This window comes from Podarcis filfolensis (genome assembly GCF_964270895.1).
Source record: "Podarcis filfolensis genome assembly, chromosome: 8".
Taxonomy (NCBI): Eukaryota; Metazoa; Chordata; class Lepidosauria; order Squamata; family Lacertidae; genus Podarcis; species Podarcis filfolensis.
In genome coordinates, this window is record NC_139611.1 from 25485517 (window position 1) to 25500460 (window position 14944).

At 48.7% G+C, this 14944-nt stretch overlaps 1 protein-coding gene across 6 annotated transcripts in view; it reads left to right on the forward strand.

Moving 5' to 3' along the window:
• The window catches only part of VWA5B1 (von Willebrand factor A domain containing 5B1), a 75792-nt gene extending 61251 nt beyond the window's left edge, over positions 1–14541 (forward strand). For 3 of the 6 annotated variants that reach the window (XM_083628490.1, XM_083628493.1, XM_083628492.1), the window contains 8 exons: positions 1243–1471; positions 2520–2840; positions 3833–3970; positions 4649–4762; positions 6808–6885; positions 8041–8101; positions 8704–8827; positions 10136–14541. In XM_083628490.1, the coding sequence (XP_083484616.1) occupies positions 1243–1471; positions 2520–2840; positions 3833–3970; positions 4649–4762; positions 6808–6885; positions 8041–8101; positions 8704–8827; positions 10136–10846 (1776 nt within the window). In that variant the 3' untranslated portion in view covers positions 10847–14541. The remainder of the gene's footprint in view (positions 1–1242; positions 1472–2519; positions 2841–3832; positions 3971–4648; positions 4763–6807; positions 6886–8040; positions 8102–8703; positions 8828–10135) is intronic. The other 3 variants (XM_083628494.1, XM_083628495.1, XM_083628491.1) reach the window with 2 other exon arrangements.
• The last annotated feature ends 403 nt before the right edge of the window (positions 14542–14944 follow it).

Here is a 14944-nt window from a genome sequence, read left to right on the forward strand (position 1 = left end):
CATTTTTTAAATAGATGCTTCCCAGATTTTTGAGTTCTGAATGGCCTTGTCTCATGCTCCACTGACTGAGCTATAATGCCCAATTCTTGGCTGAGGCTGATGTGCATCGAGAGCCCAACAATATCTAGAGGGCTACTACAAGCCAACAGACCTTGTGGGAAGCCCAGTCTGCAATCTGAGGAATAGTAGCAGTGGTCTACCTAACTGAGCAGAAATCAGACTTACTGAGCTGGAGAAGGGGAAACCCTTTGAAAGTAGAAAATCTTATTTAGGGCTTGTGGCTCAGGGAACGTGCTCTGCACAGAGAGGGTTTCGTGTTCGGTCCTCGGCAACTCTAGTTAAAAGCATCAGCTAAACAGGGGAAAACTCTGCACTACATGAGAGCCTACAAAGCTGCTGCAAGCCAGAATCAACCATTTTCAGAAAAGAGGACCAATAGTTTGACCCTGGAATAAGGCAGCAGCAGCACCTCTAGCCTTCGGGCTAAATGCCACCCTCAAGGCTTTACCAACCGGCCTTCAGGCAACATTGTCCTTGAGCACTTTTACCTGGCTGGATAGTGTGTGTGTGTGTGTGTGTGTGTGTGTGTGTGTGTGTGTGTGTGTGGTGTGTGTGTGTGTGTGTGTGTGTAAATGTCTGGCTTTGGTGTGGCTGGAATGAAGCCTTCTGCACAAAGGTAAGAGTCTCATCTGCTGCTGCTCCTCCCACTTTTGCCTCAAGCCCCACCCATGCAGTGCCAAAAGGTTTGCCCCAGAGCAAATGCAGCCCTTGGAGCCAAAAACCTTCCCTTCCCTTGTTGCATGTGGACCCCATTTCTGACCACTCTTGTCGCTCAGTGGCATAGCGTGGGTTGCCAGCACCCAGGGAAGGATGGAGTACACACTTGCATTCAACTGCCTAATGATATCCACATTACCCAGGAGATCACAGCTGCAGAGATAAGAAAAGAAGAGTTGTTTCATTGGCTGGAGAGGTCACTTCCTGGTTCACATGGAGAGGTCATTTTCAACAGAGCCACATAAGCATGCAGTTGAATTGCCGCAGCACGGGGTGTTGAAATTTTGTACTCCCTAACAATTTTCTGCCTGGGGCAACTGCCCCTGTGGCCCCCAAACACTAGTCCACTGTTGTCACTGTTATATCAGAACCAGCTGTTCTTCCTGAGTGATGCCCTTGTTTCCCCGGAGTGTGTTTGGGTGGGAGTATGCACGGGATCCTACCTCTCCTCTCCTGACCTTTCAGTCTTCTCAGGCTTTCGCTGCCAGCCCTCAAATATCTACCCCAAGAATACGAGGGGTCGGAGCAAGGCGGCCCTCCCTGCTGCAGCAGAGTCGTCTCTCCTTCTGCCACAACCCAGAATCACCACAGCAGCACATCAGCCTTGCACAGACTGGGAAGAACTTTGGGCCACTTGAGACCGACTCCCTCCCAGGGTCCATTTTTTCAGAGAGCCGGAGCCCGGGAGATCTGGGTAAGCCATCCAAATCACCAGGCCCTAGGAGGCTTAGTTTGGTCAGAATTGAGTATACACTTCCAGAGTTAAGACTAAGTACATTACTTCTGGCAAATGAGCCACCGTGGCTGCTAGAGGGCCATGGAAATTTGTGTCGGTTGCCAGATGTGAAATATATCAGCATTATTTACTGCTCTCCTTGCTCCATTGCTAGTTGAAAATATTGAGTTAGACAGACTAATGATCTGGCTTTTCAAGTAGCTTCATATATCACTCCCTCTAATAGCAAACTCAGCTGGTGAGTGCTAACAGGATTGTAGCCGAAACAGCACCACTGAGGAGCAAGAGGGAAGCATTGGGAATAGCGTGGGGGAATCCAGAAGACTGCAGAAGTAGAAAAAGATTTAGGGGGAGAATCAGAGAATTGGAAGGGACCCTGAAAATCATCTAGCCCAACCCCTGCACTGCAGGAATATGCAGCTGTCCCATACAAGGATCGAACCTGCTACCTTGGAGTTATCAGCACCATGAAGAGGGCACCAACCCCTCTCCAGCCCAGTGGGGACTGAGCATGTTTAATGGACATGGAATAAAAGTAAAGGGACCCCTGCCCATTAAGTCCAGTTGCGGACGACTCTGGGGTTGCGGCGCTCATCTCGCTTTATTGGCTGAGGGAGCCAGCGTACAGCTTCCGGGTCATGTGGCCAGCAGTACTAAGCCGCTTCTGGCGAACCAGAGCAGCGCACGGAAATGCCGTTTACCTTCCCGCCGGAGCGGTACCTATTTATCTACTTGCACTTTGACATGCTTTCAAACTGCTAGGTTGGCAGGAGCAGGGACCGAGCAATGGGAGCTCACCCCGTCATGGGGATTCGAACCACCGACCTTCTGATTGGCAAGCCCTAGGCTCTGTGGTTTAGACCACAGCGCCAACCAAAGGGGAAGGGGAAAAGAAATGGAGCAGCTTGGAAGAAGGGCATGGCTGGCTGAGTGGAAACCTGAACAAGACATTTTGTTGCAAGTCCCACAGGTATCACATAATTGCTTGCATGCCTCTCCCCGGCAGATGTTGCCCAGCACCCATCCTTCCTCTTTGAAACGGAGACTTCGTCGGATTGGGAATCCCACGACCCAGAGATTGGCTCAGCCGGTGGCAGCTGGCGGCACTCTCCAAGATCCACCTGCAAGGCGGTGGTGAAAGGGCTACGGAACAACGAAGTGGTCCAGTGGGAGGTGCTGTTTGACATAGCCCCGCTTTTCCGAGGTCGGGAGGGCAAGAGGAATGACGAAGATGATCTCTGGAGCGAGACCTTCCACCACCTGGCTGCCAAGTCCATCATCCGGGACTTTGAGCAGCTCGCAGAGAGGGAATGTGAAATTGAGCACGGTAACTTGCATTGATAGCTTCAATGAAATTGCTACTCTTTGCTGGGGGGTGGAAGATGGAGTTACCCCAGTAAGCCAAACCATGTTTTAACATGCTGTAGATATAACTTGGGGCCCTGTCCAGACATCATCATCATTATTATTAAAATTTATATACTACCCTTCATCTGCAGATCTCAGGGCGGCTCACAACATAAAATACAATATATTAAAGGTAAAGGGACCCCTGACCATTCGGTCCAGTCGCAGACGACTCTGGGGTTGCGGCGCTCATCTCTCTTTATTGGCCGAGGGAGCCGGCGTATAGCTTCCGGGTCTGTGGCCAGCATGACCAAGCCGCTTCTGGCGAACCAGAGCAGCACACAGATACGGCGTTTACCTTCCCGCTGGAGCGGTACCTATTTGTCTACTTGTACTTTTGTGCTTTCGAACTGCTAGGTTGGCAGGAGCAGGGACCGAGCAATGGGAGCTCACCCCGTCGCGGGGATTCGAACTGCCGACCTTCTGATTGGCAAGTCCTAGGCTCTGTGTTTTAACCCACAGCGCCACCCGCGTCCCAAAATACAATATAAAAGCACAAAATACATGATTACCCCCCCCCACAAATCAGTAACCCCCTCTCCCCACCCGCTCCCACAAACACATGTAAAAGGAGTATAGGATGTTAATCAGCCCAAGGCCTGGTTGAAGAGGATCGTTTTTGCCTGGTGCCTAAAGGTGTATAATGAAGGCGCCAGGTGAGCCTCCCTAGGGAGAACATTCCACAAATGGGGAGCCACTGCAGAAAAGGCCCTTTCTTGTGTTGCCACCCTCTGGACCTCTCATGGAGGAGGCACATGAAGGAGGACCTCAGATGATGATCTCAGGGTCCAGGTAGGTTCATATGGATGTCTTTCTTACTGTGCAGTCAGATTGGATCTGTAGGAAGCAAACTTCTCTATCTTGGGGGGGGGGGAGATTGACTATCTCTACCCGGCACTTTTTGTCCAACAGGGTCCGGCCGGCGGTACCAGGTGAATGCCGTGCACACCAGCAAAGCCTGCAATGTGATCAGCAAATACACAGCCTTTCTGCCCGCAGACCTGAGCAACAATAGCTACTTGCCGACCGTTGTGGAATATCCCAATGCAGGTAGAGGAGCCTAGCCGGAGCACAAGGATTGTGGGCAACAGCACCTGGTGTCACCTGGAAGACTGACCAGTACAAGGGTTATGTCATATGCTCCCGTGGACTTAGAAATGTAGGAGGCTGTCTTGTTCAGAATCAGGCCTTGGAGCCATCTCATGCAGGGCTGCCTGCAATGGGTGTTGCCAGGATTTTTCTTGTGGGGGGGAGTCTTTGGGGGGGGACACCTCAGTTAGCTATGCATTTTTATTGATTGGGGGGGCAGCTGCCACTCCCTGCCTAACCACCCACCCAGCTACACCCATGCTACCTATCTTTTAAAAGACATCTGAAGGCAGTCCTGTTTAGGGAAATTTTTAATGTTTAATGCTGTACCGTGTTTTTAATATTCGGTTGGGAGCTGCCCAGAGTGGCTGGGGAAACCCAGCCAGATGGGCGGGGTATAAATAATAAATTATTATTATTATTATTATTATTATTATTATTATTATACCTGTATTCCCTTCTGAGAAGCTTTCCAGGGTCCCCATGCTAGCAGTAGGCAAACGTGGGTGGAGAAATTGTTTTGCATGGGTGGGTGGGTGTGTTTCATTTTCACTGGGTTAGAAGACATGTCCACCCCCTCCCAAACCCTCAAAATTGCCAGTTCTCACTCTATAATGATTCCATCTGATTTGTTCCAAGGTCCAGCCTTGAAACCCGGCAGCCAACGGAATTCGGGTTCTGAGAACAGGCGGCACAGAACACTCTCCTCTGGGCTGGGACGCATCCAGTCAACCTGTGGTCAAGATTCAGCAGGTGACCAATTGCTTGGCATGAGTAAGATAACAGCATTCTTGTAGATTTCTTTTCTTTTTCTTTCTCTAAAATAAATTTGATTTTTCAGTTTTCACAATATGACCAAGACACAGAAATTTGCAAACACAAATTATGAATACAATTCCATATTTGACTCCCCCCCCCCCACCCTTTTGTGGTTCCTTTTCTACTTTAGATTTTTAACATTGAATATTCCACTTTACTCCATTTTTAAGCTATTCTTCCTTTTACCTTAGTAATATTTTTAACTGCTTGATTTAAGTTAATCCTACTAATGAACTTATTTGCATGCCAGAAGTTTTCAGATATTCTACAAATTTTCCCCTCTTGGTTTCTTATTACATCCATCAGTTTTGCCATTTCGGCATAATCCATCCGTTTAATCAGCCACTCTTCCTTAGTTGGTATAGCATCTTTTTACACTTCTGGGCAAACGCCATTCTGGCTATGGTTGTGGCATACAAGAACAAAATTTAAAGGTCCTTTGAAATGTCTTTATTTGCAATTGTTAAAAGAAAAACTTTTGGGTTGTTGTTTTTTTTAACTAAAGTAGGTTTCTTTTTTAAAAGGCATAGATTTATTTTTATTTTTTAAAAAACCCATCTGAATCCTTCCCAGGATTTAAAGGGTCTGTTTTTATTCTGATATCAAGAAGCTGGCGAAATTAGAACCGTACCCCAGTTTCTTGAGGGTTTCCTTCCAGGATCAGTTCCAGGGACTGGATGTTGACCCCCCCCTTAGGGTTATGGGCCTTGCAAAGCCCATACCTGCCACCAGCCCTGCTGAACCCTCCCCCCACCTTATCAGCATGCAATGAGCAGATGGTTCGCCTAAAATTGTAATTGCCCTGAGGAGTGGCGGACTTGGGTACCATTGCACCCTGTGTGAGCCCAAACTTTGGTTCACCCCCCCCCCCCCCAGTCCTCACACTGCCTTCCCAAAGGCAGGTAAGGAAGCACCTGGCTTTGTGAAGCAGGTGCGAGGCTCTGGCAGGGTCCGGGAGCCCTCCCATCTCTTCCCGAAAGCTGGGAAGGCACCAAGGAGGACTCTAGGGAAGGAGGAAGGAGGACTCTAGGACCCTGGCAGAGCCTCACAGATGCCCCTCCACTGAGCAACCCAATCCCTGCTGTCAGGTTTGCAGGTGGTTGCTCGCGAGTAAACAGCCAGGACTCTGACCTGTCTTTTACAGGTTTTATTTTAGTGCAAACTATGTACAGTGCAGGGACACGGGTGGTGCTGTGGGTTAAACCACAGAGCCTAGGACTCGCCGATCAGAAGGTTGGTGGTTCGAATCCCCGCGATGGGGTGAGCTCCCGTTGCTCGGTCCCTGCTCCTGCCAACCTAGCAGTTTGAAAGCATGTCAAAGTGCAAGTAGATAAATAGGTACCGCTCTGGCGGGAAGGTAAACGGCGTTTCCGTGTGCTGCTCTGGTTCGCCAGAAGCAGCTTAGTCATGCTGGCCACATGACCCAGAAGCTGTACGCCGGCTCCCTCGGCCAATAAAGCGAGATGAGCTCCGGAACCCCAGAGTCAGCCACGACTGGACCTAATGATCAGGGGTCCCTTTACCTTTATCTTTTATGTACAGTGCAGAAATCCAAAGTTTCTGCCTCAGTCACTTGCAGATTCTGGGAGTGGCCTCTTCCGGTCCTCCCCCCAGCATAAGAACTTAGACACCCCAAATCTCTACCTCCCCTCCTTACGTTTCATCCCTCTTCGAAAACTGGGCGATGGAAGCGGCATCTCTGTTTCCTGACCAGCCTGGCTGAGCGGAGCGCTTGGGCTCTCAGTAGCCCCAGTGAGCCTTTCCCTCGCTCCGCCCCTCCTTCCCCCCTCTGCTTCACTTGAGGCAGGGCTCTCTCCACTGCCTGACAAAGAGCTGCTTCTGAGCAACTTCAGAGGCTCCCTGTATTCTTGTGCCCTCCTCCCCCCTTTCAATGGCAGTTCCCTGACACCTGCCATGCTGCAGAAGAGGCTAACCCAGGTGGTCACTGGTTCTTGTCTCTCCCCCCCCCCCCCAACAAGCAGATGCAGAAGAGAACAGCCTGTCTCCGTGCAGTACACCGTCCTCCTCGGGATGGGATCGCATCACTTTCCCAGATGGTAAGGAACGTCTTAGAGAACCTTGCACCAAGTCAGACCATGGGATCTTCTAGCTCAGTGTTGTCTACACTGGCTGGCAGCAGCTCTCCAGGGTTTCAGGCAGGGGACAGTCTCAGCCGTAGCTCGCAATGCTGGAGGTCAAACCTGGCACCTTGTGCATGTAAAATAGATGCTCCACAAATTAACTGTGGTCCTTTTCCTCAGGAGAAAGAAAGATTCCAGTCCTAAGAATCACTGAATTGCAAAATGGAAAGGAACCATAAGGGGCACCTAGTCCAATCCCCCTGCAGTGCAAAAATCTTTTGCCCAATGTGGGACTCGAACCCACGACCTTGAGGTTAAGAGTCTCATGCTCTACCAACTGAGCTATAAAGCACTGATTTAAGTAGGAACATAGAAAGCTGCCTTAGGACTCATCCAGCCTTCCACTCGTCCAGTTCCTAGAAAGCACAGGTCAAAGAGCTTTGCCACTTGCCCTGTGCTTTCCAGGCATTTGCCTGCTGCTTTCCCTCAGGGAAAACACGTTCTTTACTGCTGAATCGGAACAAACAGCAATTTGTGGGGGAAATCCAATTGACCTTTGCTCTGCTTCAGCCATAAAGAGTGGGTTTTCTCGGGGGGAAGTAGCAGGGCAAGCGGAAGTGTGGACAAGTCCTTAGACTGGGTCATATCATTCATCCATCTACCCTAGGACACAGTGTGCATTTGTGCAATCCAGTGCGATCCCTGACCTCATTCCCCAGAGAAGGGGCATGAGAAGGCCCAGGGTCATGGCAACCTCAGGGTTAGGAAACCTTTTCCAGACCGAGGGCCATGTTACCTTCTGGACAACCTTCGGAGGGCCACATGCCAGTGAGGCAGAAGTGGGTGGAGCAATGAATGCAAATTCCACTTCTTGTGTTTACAGTGGGTTGGGTTGTACACAAATTTACCTCCCTCTTTCTGTCCACTGCCCAGACAAGCCAGAGGCATTATTAGAGTACAGGGACACATTCCACCATTGCACCAACCCTCAAGAAAGGTGAAAAGCAGGACTGGGGAGGGGTGCAGCTTGAGGAGAGTTCTGAGGGCCAGATAGAGAGACCTGCTTTGACCACTACACTAAACTGTCATCCTTCTGGCTCTGGCGCCATCTTCCATTTTCTCTCTCCTCAGTTCCACTACGAAGTCCATCTGTCTCCTCTCAGAAATCCATTGAGAGCTTTTTTGCGGCCAGGTAAGGGCTGATGTTTCCATGGGCTGTTTATCGTCCTGAAAAGGCAGCGTGAGGTGACCATCTCAGGTGGCAAATGCCAAGGGGGGGAGGGGGCGAGCAGGATTTGCACCTTGCACCTCCTAGGAGAGCCTGCTATCCTTGAGGACAGTGGAGAATGTTGTTCTGTCAACCATTGTTGAAGGAAGACTCAACCAGGCCAGGCAGCTTTTGTATATCGATAAGAGGGCTACACTGTCCCACCTCCCAATTTTTCTGTGGACAAATAAGATGGCGGAATTAGAGAGGTTGTTTGTACACAGCTTTAGTGGCAAGCCTTCCCCTGCACTCAGCTGTGAAATGTTGGGCGATCTTTATTTTGTTTAAAATGTCGCCCAAGAAAACTTTGCAAAAACCGGCGGGTCAAGATGTCAGTATGTGCTCCTCACACAGTCAAATCTTTTCCTTGAAACTGACATGAATTCTGTGGGGTGGGGTGGGGGAACAGAGAAACTACTTTTCCTCAGCCAAAGAGCATGTGCTTAACTGGGAGAGGGCAGCCATCATGCTGAAGGCTGAACAGCGCATCTCTGCTTTCTTTGCACATCCCTGTCTTGGTGGTCCAGGCTCACCTTTAACAAAACAAGACTGTTGACGCGAGCAGCCCGAGGCTTTATGGGAAAAACACCCACCAGGACCAGCGAGACGAGTTTGGAAAGCGACAATGAAAACATTGACTACCTGCCCCTTGTAAGTATTGGGTCCCACCAGGTTCAGACACTGCTCTCCAAGCATTCACATTTGGATGCTTCCAAAAAAAAACACCATCAAAATTTATTCTCTTATTTTGGAGTTCTGCATTTCCTTGTGACTTTTTACTGAAGTGGAACCCAGGTATTAGGAATGCTTTGTTGCACAGCTCCTGTTTCCGAAGTTCGCACAAGAGTTGTGCATAGAAATTCAATAACTAAATAAATAACTGACTGCAGCTTTTGCACAGTCTGCAGTTCCTGTGTGCCTCCATCCCTTCCACATGGCGCAGCTGCATTGATGAAGACACTTCCAGAAATAATAGTAATCCCCATATGCAACCTTGTTCTTGTTATTTATTTCTTAGATGCATTTTTTTACTTTTGTTTACCCAGGGGTAACTCAGGGTGACCTACAATATATAAACAAAGATATATCAAAACGGATATAAACGAAAACAAAGGAAATCTAGAGGACAATCCTATTTTTAAAATGCATGATTAAAATATCCCACGCACTGTGGGAGGCCTCAGATAATTAAAAAACCAAAGCCTGGCAAAGGGTGTGTGTGTTTGCCTGGTACCTAAAGATGTGTAATGATGGACCCAGGTGAGCCTCCCAAGCGAGTGCATTCCATAAGCAGGGAGCCACTACTGAAAAGGCCTGTTCTCATATTCCCACCCTCAGGACCTCCTGAGGAGGCGGCACATAGACACAGTCTTCATGTGATGGGAGAGGAGACCCTGGAGGCATTGGGGTCCTGAGCCACAGAAAGCTTTATAGGCCAAAACCAGCACTTTGAATCGGTCCCAGAAACTAATTGGTAACCAGTGCGGCCGGGCCAAATTTGGTGTTATGTGCTCAGGCCATCTTAGCCACCTTGTTATGATCTGAGTATAACTTAGTTGGCTACAATTCTGCTGGTCTAGGATTTCTTAGGCAGGGCCGGCCCACCCATGAGGCAGGCTGAGTCAGCCATCTAATGTGGCAGAAGGGCGCCCCACCACTGGCAGAGAAGTGGCACCAGCTTATCCACTGAAATCTCATGAGATCTTGTGTGCTCTGTGAGTTCTCGCTGGAACCTACTGCCACTTGGCAGGCACGGCCACACAACCCAGCTAAGGGAAGCTTCAGTGGCGCCGTGGCAGCAAAATGGGATGTGCCAGCCCTGTTCGTAGAAGACTGAACACACCTGTCAACTGTTTAGCTCAGTATTCTAGAGAGTTCCAGCACTCTCCTTTGCGACCACCCAAGTTTCTTGCCTGTTTGGGAATCCAAAAGGACTACTGTTTTCCCCCTTCCCCTCAGGTGTCTCTCCAGCTTGCCTGTGGCTCCTTCCTCTTGAACAAGGCCTTCTGTGAGGCCATCAACATCCCCCTGGAGAAGCTGAAGTGGACGTCTCCTTTTGCCTGCCACCGCATGGCTGCCAGCCCCTCAGCCAGCTCCTGCGCCCCCAGGAGATCAGCCACGTCAGAGGAAACCAAGAGCTCTGAGGGAACTCAACCACTGGACAATGTCAATCCCTCGACAAACAAAGAGAGTGAGTCCGGCCACGCCCGCCATTTTGCCAGTGACACTGTCGAAAGTCACTCTGGGGCCCTGAAGGCTGAGAACAAGCTTTCTCCTCCCGCCATCACCATCCAGCGCTTCTCCTTTCCAGAAAGCATTCCATCGCCTCAGGAGTCGCAGGCTGACAGCGGGAGAGGTTCTGAGACAGACAGCTCTGAGCTGCAGGCCTGGTTGGTGGACATTGAGCTCCAGCAGAAGAATGCACCAGAGGGAATGCTGTGGGCCACAGCCGTGGCCCTAGCCTGGCTGGAGCACAGCTCTGCTTCGTACTTCATTGAGTGGGAGCTGGTGGCAGCCAAGGCCAGCCTGTGGCTAAGCGAGCAAGATTTCCCCGAAGGCCGCAGCCTGCCGGCAGTGAAGGCAGCGGCTCAGCAGCTCTTTGTGCTGCTCAGGCACTGGGATGAAAACCTGGAGTTCAATTTGCTCTGCTACAACCCTAATAATGTATAGAGAGGAAGAGAGGGTGGGATCTCAGGAGGGAAGGTGGGCACACAGTGGCTCATTCACAAACCAGGTTACAACCTACCAATTACTGCCAGAAACACCCCTGTATGTTGGGTTGAGGGCTGGGCTGGGAATCTCAGGCCCAGAGGTCATATGCAGCCCTTCAAAGATCTCTATCCGACCCCTTGGGGCTCCTCACAGGTCACACCTCTCACTGACCCTCCTCCTGAGCTTCCTTGAGCTCTTTCACCTGGTTGAGACGTGTTCTTGGACTGTGATAACGCTTCTTGCTTTCCTGGATGCAGAGTTGTCTATGTAGAACCTCTCTGACTGCTCTCTGTTTGGACTGTAGCCTGTTGCACAAAGAGAAGGAGTCCTATCCCGTAAGCCTAACCCCATCTACCACTTCCAGGTAGCCCCCAGAAGGTGGCCTGCTAGAGAATGTGGCCTTTGGGCTGAAAAGCAGTTCCCTGCCCCTGGGTTCAATGCTGCTTTCAGAGGCTACTCCCCACCCCTGCAGCCTTGTATCCTCTGCCAGCAACACACGTTTTCTATGGGGCTAGAATCATTTAAACGGTGGTAATATTATGCATCCTTTTCTATCAAGTCCCAAGCTTGCAATGTGCATTGCCATCTCCTGCCTAAGTCCTGTGATGGTGGCTAATATTATTCCCGTCTGTAGATACAAACTGTGGAAGCTCCCTTAGTCCATGGGGTCCATCCAGCTCATTCTTGTAGACACCAGGGATGAGCAGCAAACTTCAGGCTCATGGGTCCCACTCCTGCTCTTGGTTTATTAGGATGCCGGTGAATGTCAAGTCCAGCAATCAGCGTGTGAAAGAGTGTCAGAGGAAGGGCAACATGTGCCTAGAATTAAGGAACAAGGTGCTTCTTAGCATTTGCTCAGCCCAAGGGTGTGTTTTTCTCACCAGATCTAAACTTACAGTCCAGTCCCAGACAAAACTCCACTCCTGGTTTTCCCAATAAACTTTCTTCATCTCAGCAGCTTAATTTTTAGAAGAGTCGGATGTGGAGAAAGCCTTATGTTTTTTATTGCCCTGTTGTTAAACAAACCCTCACAGATCTACTGGAAATCACCATGAGATCTAACAGTAGATCTACTTTCTGCCCACCCTGGTCTGTCTTGGCAGGGAAGCAGATCACCATGTTTTCGAAGAGGAATCTCTTCCTGGAAGTGCTAGGGCTTGCACCTGGGATCTTTTCCAGAAAGGCCACCTGCTACAGCCTTTCTCCTATATAAGCATAGGAAGCTGCCTTCGACCAAGTTAGACCATTGATCTGCCTAGCTCAGTATTGTCTTCTGCAAAATGTAGGAATGATGTAAAAATCTTATGCTGGTACTGTAGTGACAAATTCAGAAGTGCAGGGTTCCCTTTGTGTTAGTCACAGACACACCCACTTCTAAGGTTATATGACCTAAGATTATACAATAATCTTACAAATATAAAACAATAATAATTAGGGAGGCATTGCAACGATAAATACAAATCTCCATTTGTTGCTTTTCAGCTGGATCTACTATTTTCTGTGCCAGGTACGTTGGGAACTGATTCAGAGAGCTCCAATATGTTCTTTCAGAGTGGCTTAAGCTGTGTTTACCTTGACGTTCCGCTGGAACAGCTTGTGTTGTCTGTGTTCCTAAACGCTTAGCTTTGGAGCATACATAACAGCTTCTCCTCAATGTTCTTCCCACACACCTTCTCCAGAGTGACCCTAGGAGTCAATCCTCACTGGCTGGCTCAGCCCCTTTCACACTTATTCGTTCCAATCAGCACAAAGGGTGAGAAGGCTTCTTAGTGGCTAAAAAGCTCCCCTTTCATGTTGATTGGGTTGACCCTGCTGCAGAAATAGTAATTTTGACCGCAGATCACAACACCACTGTAATCTGCTTTGTGGGAAAGAATCCCATGGAGGCTTATAAGCAGTCAATGAAAACAGAACATTCCCTGACCACAGGCTTGCAATCACAAGACATGGCACACAACAGAAAAAGGAACAATCAGGCACCGGTTCTTAAAGTTTAATAGCACTTTTTATAATAACCACTTGGGAACAGTTTAGGGGTTGGAGGTGCCTGATGGAGCTGGCCTTTCAGTAGAGCTGATGGGGTGAGTCCTGCTTCTCATCTCTCCCACTGAGGCAGCCGCCGGAATGGTGAGGAGGACAGATGCAGATGCACAATCCCATCAAGGTTGGTTTTGAGCAGTGTCTTCTTTTATCAGCACGTTCCTGCACACTGGTAATGCAGAGGAGGTGAAAAGACTAATGTTGCAGCACAAAAACTTCCTCCCACTTTTCTTTTGGAGGGACCGTCCTTTGTCAACTAATGAGAAAAGGAATTGCATCCAAAGGGAAGATAAAATGTTGGTTGTAATGGGTGGGCAAGTGGCTTTTTGTTGTGTTTAAAGGTGGTTGAGGGCACCTGGGAAGGCTGCAAGTGATTTGGAGAAAGAAAGACAAGACATTCACAGCCCTTTATTTCACTCCGCAATTCATCACCCCTTGTGGTTGGCACTCTGCAGCCCTCCCAGGTGCCCACGCGTCAATTAAAGCCCAGGGAAAGACGTCATGAAGTAACTCCACATATGAGGCTAGGAAGGACAGGCACCTGGGGAGGCTACAGATCATGGAGGAAAATGTTTGATGTAAAGAAAAGCATACATAGCATGCTTACATCGATAAGCTAAGCTCAAAGCCCTATATTTACCAAAATTATAAACTACCCTGAGAACCATGCAGACAAACAGGGAGAAAACTTTTGAGAAACGGAAGGGCAGGTCTTGGCACAACACAGGAAAGAACATAGAAAGCTATTGTATATTGAGTCAGACCATTGATTCTTCTAGCTCAGTATTGTCTACACTGGCTGGCAGTGGCTTCCCAGGGTTTTAGCCTGGGTACATTCCCAGCCCTACCCGGAGCTGCTAGAGATTGAACCTGGAACCTTCTGCATGAAAAGCAGATGCTCCACCCTGAGCTATAGACTTTCCCCTAAATGTAAAATAAGATCCCAGTCCTCATGGAACACAAAGCTATGGCCAATTGCACATATGTAAGATGAGAAAGTTTAAAACAGCAGTGGAAGACTCCTAAAGCATCAACTCTATTTTGAAAACAAGACTAGGTGATTCAGAGTTCCCAGTCATTCCAGGGAGGAATTCAGACTGGGAGAATTTCAGGAGCCCCCCTACCTGCCACTCATCTTCCAGCCCTCCGGCTCTGCCACCAGGGATGTGTGGAGTGGGGTTTTCTACTGAGCTGTGTTCATACTGCCGGCAAAGTGTTAGCAGCTTCATTTAGTTGTGTCAGTCCACCAGGTGGCCTCTTTCAATAATTGTTCTTGCTGCTCAATGTGATGATATAATTATCTAACATCCGAAGTGCCTTCCGGATGTGATCATGCCTGCTGTATCACTGACGCTTTTGACTGTGGTGTCTGGGCTTTGCATTTGCCATCCCATGCGCCCGAAACCTCAAAAGTGGGGAAAAATATTGAAACCTTCTCTTGCCCCCCTTTTGTTTTCATGTAGCAAAGTATTCCTGTGAGCTAAAATATATTTACTGCAGCTTGCACAGTGTTGCGTGAAATCGGGATCAGGCACCCCTCTCCTCAACTTAAACTAGAGCCATTTTGGTAATTAAACAACAACCCACAAATTCAAACTTTGGTTTCTCCCCCCCCCCCCAAAAAAAAAAATTTGTTTTGGTTTTCTGACTTTCTGCTCAGATTTTACTTTTGGAATCCAGCTGGAAATTAATAGAAGAACAACAACTTGATTTCTTGCCCACCCTTCACCCATGAGGTCCCGAGGAAGGTTACAGCAATATAAAAAAGCAAGATTGAAATCTGTTAAATGAGTATTTCAATCTCCAATGAAATACAGCCAAGAGTACATGAAAACCTTACTCTTGTTGATGGATATGAAGCATCAGCTTGCCAGATTCAATGGTTCCTATGCTTTTTTCAAAATAAGATAAGTGGAATTTCCACTGATTCCATTCTCTTTTTTACTTAAAACAAAACAAAACAAAACCTTGTCATCAGCTCCAGAGCTGGTACAGATTGTTGCCCTTTTCCTATGG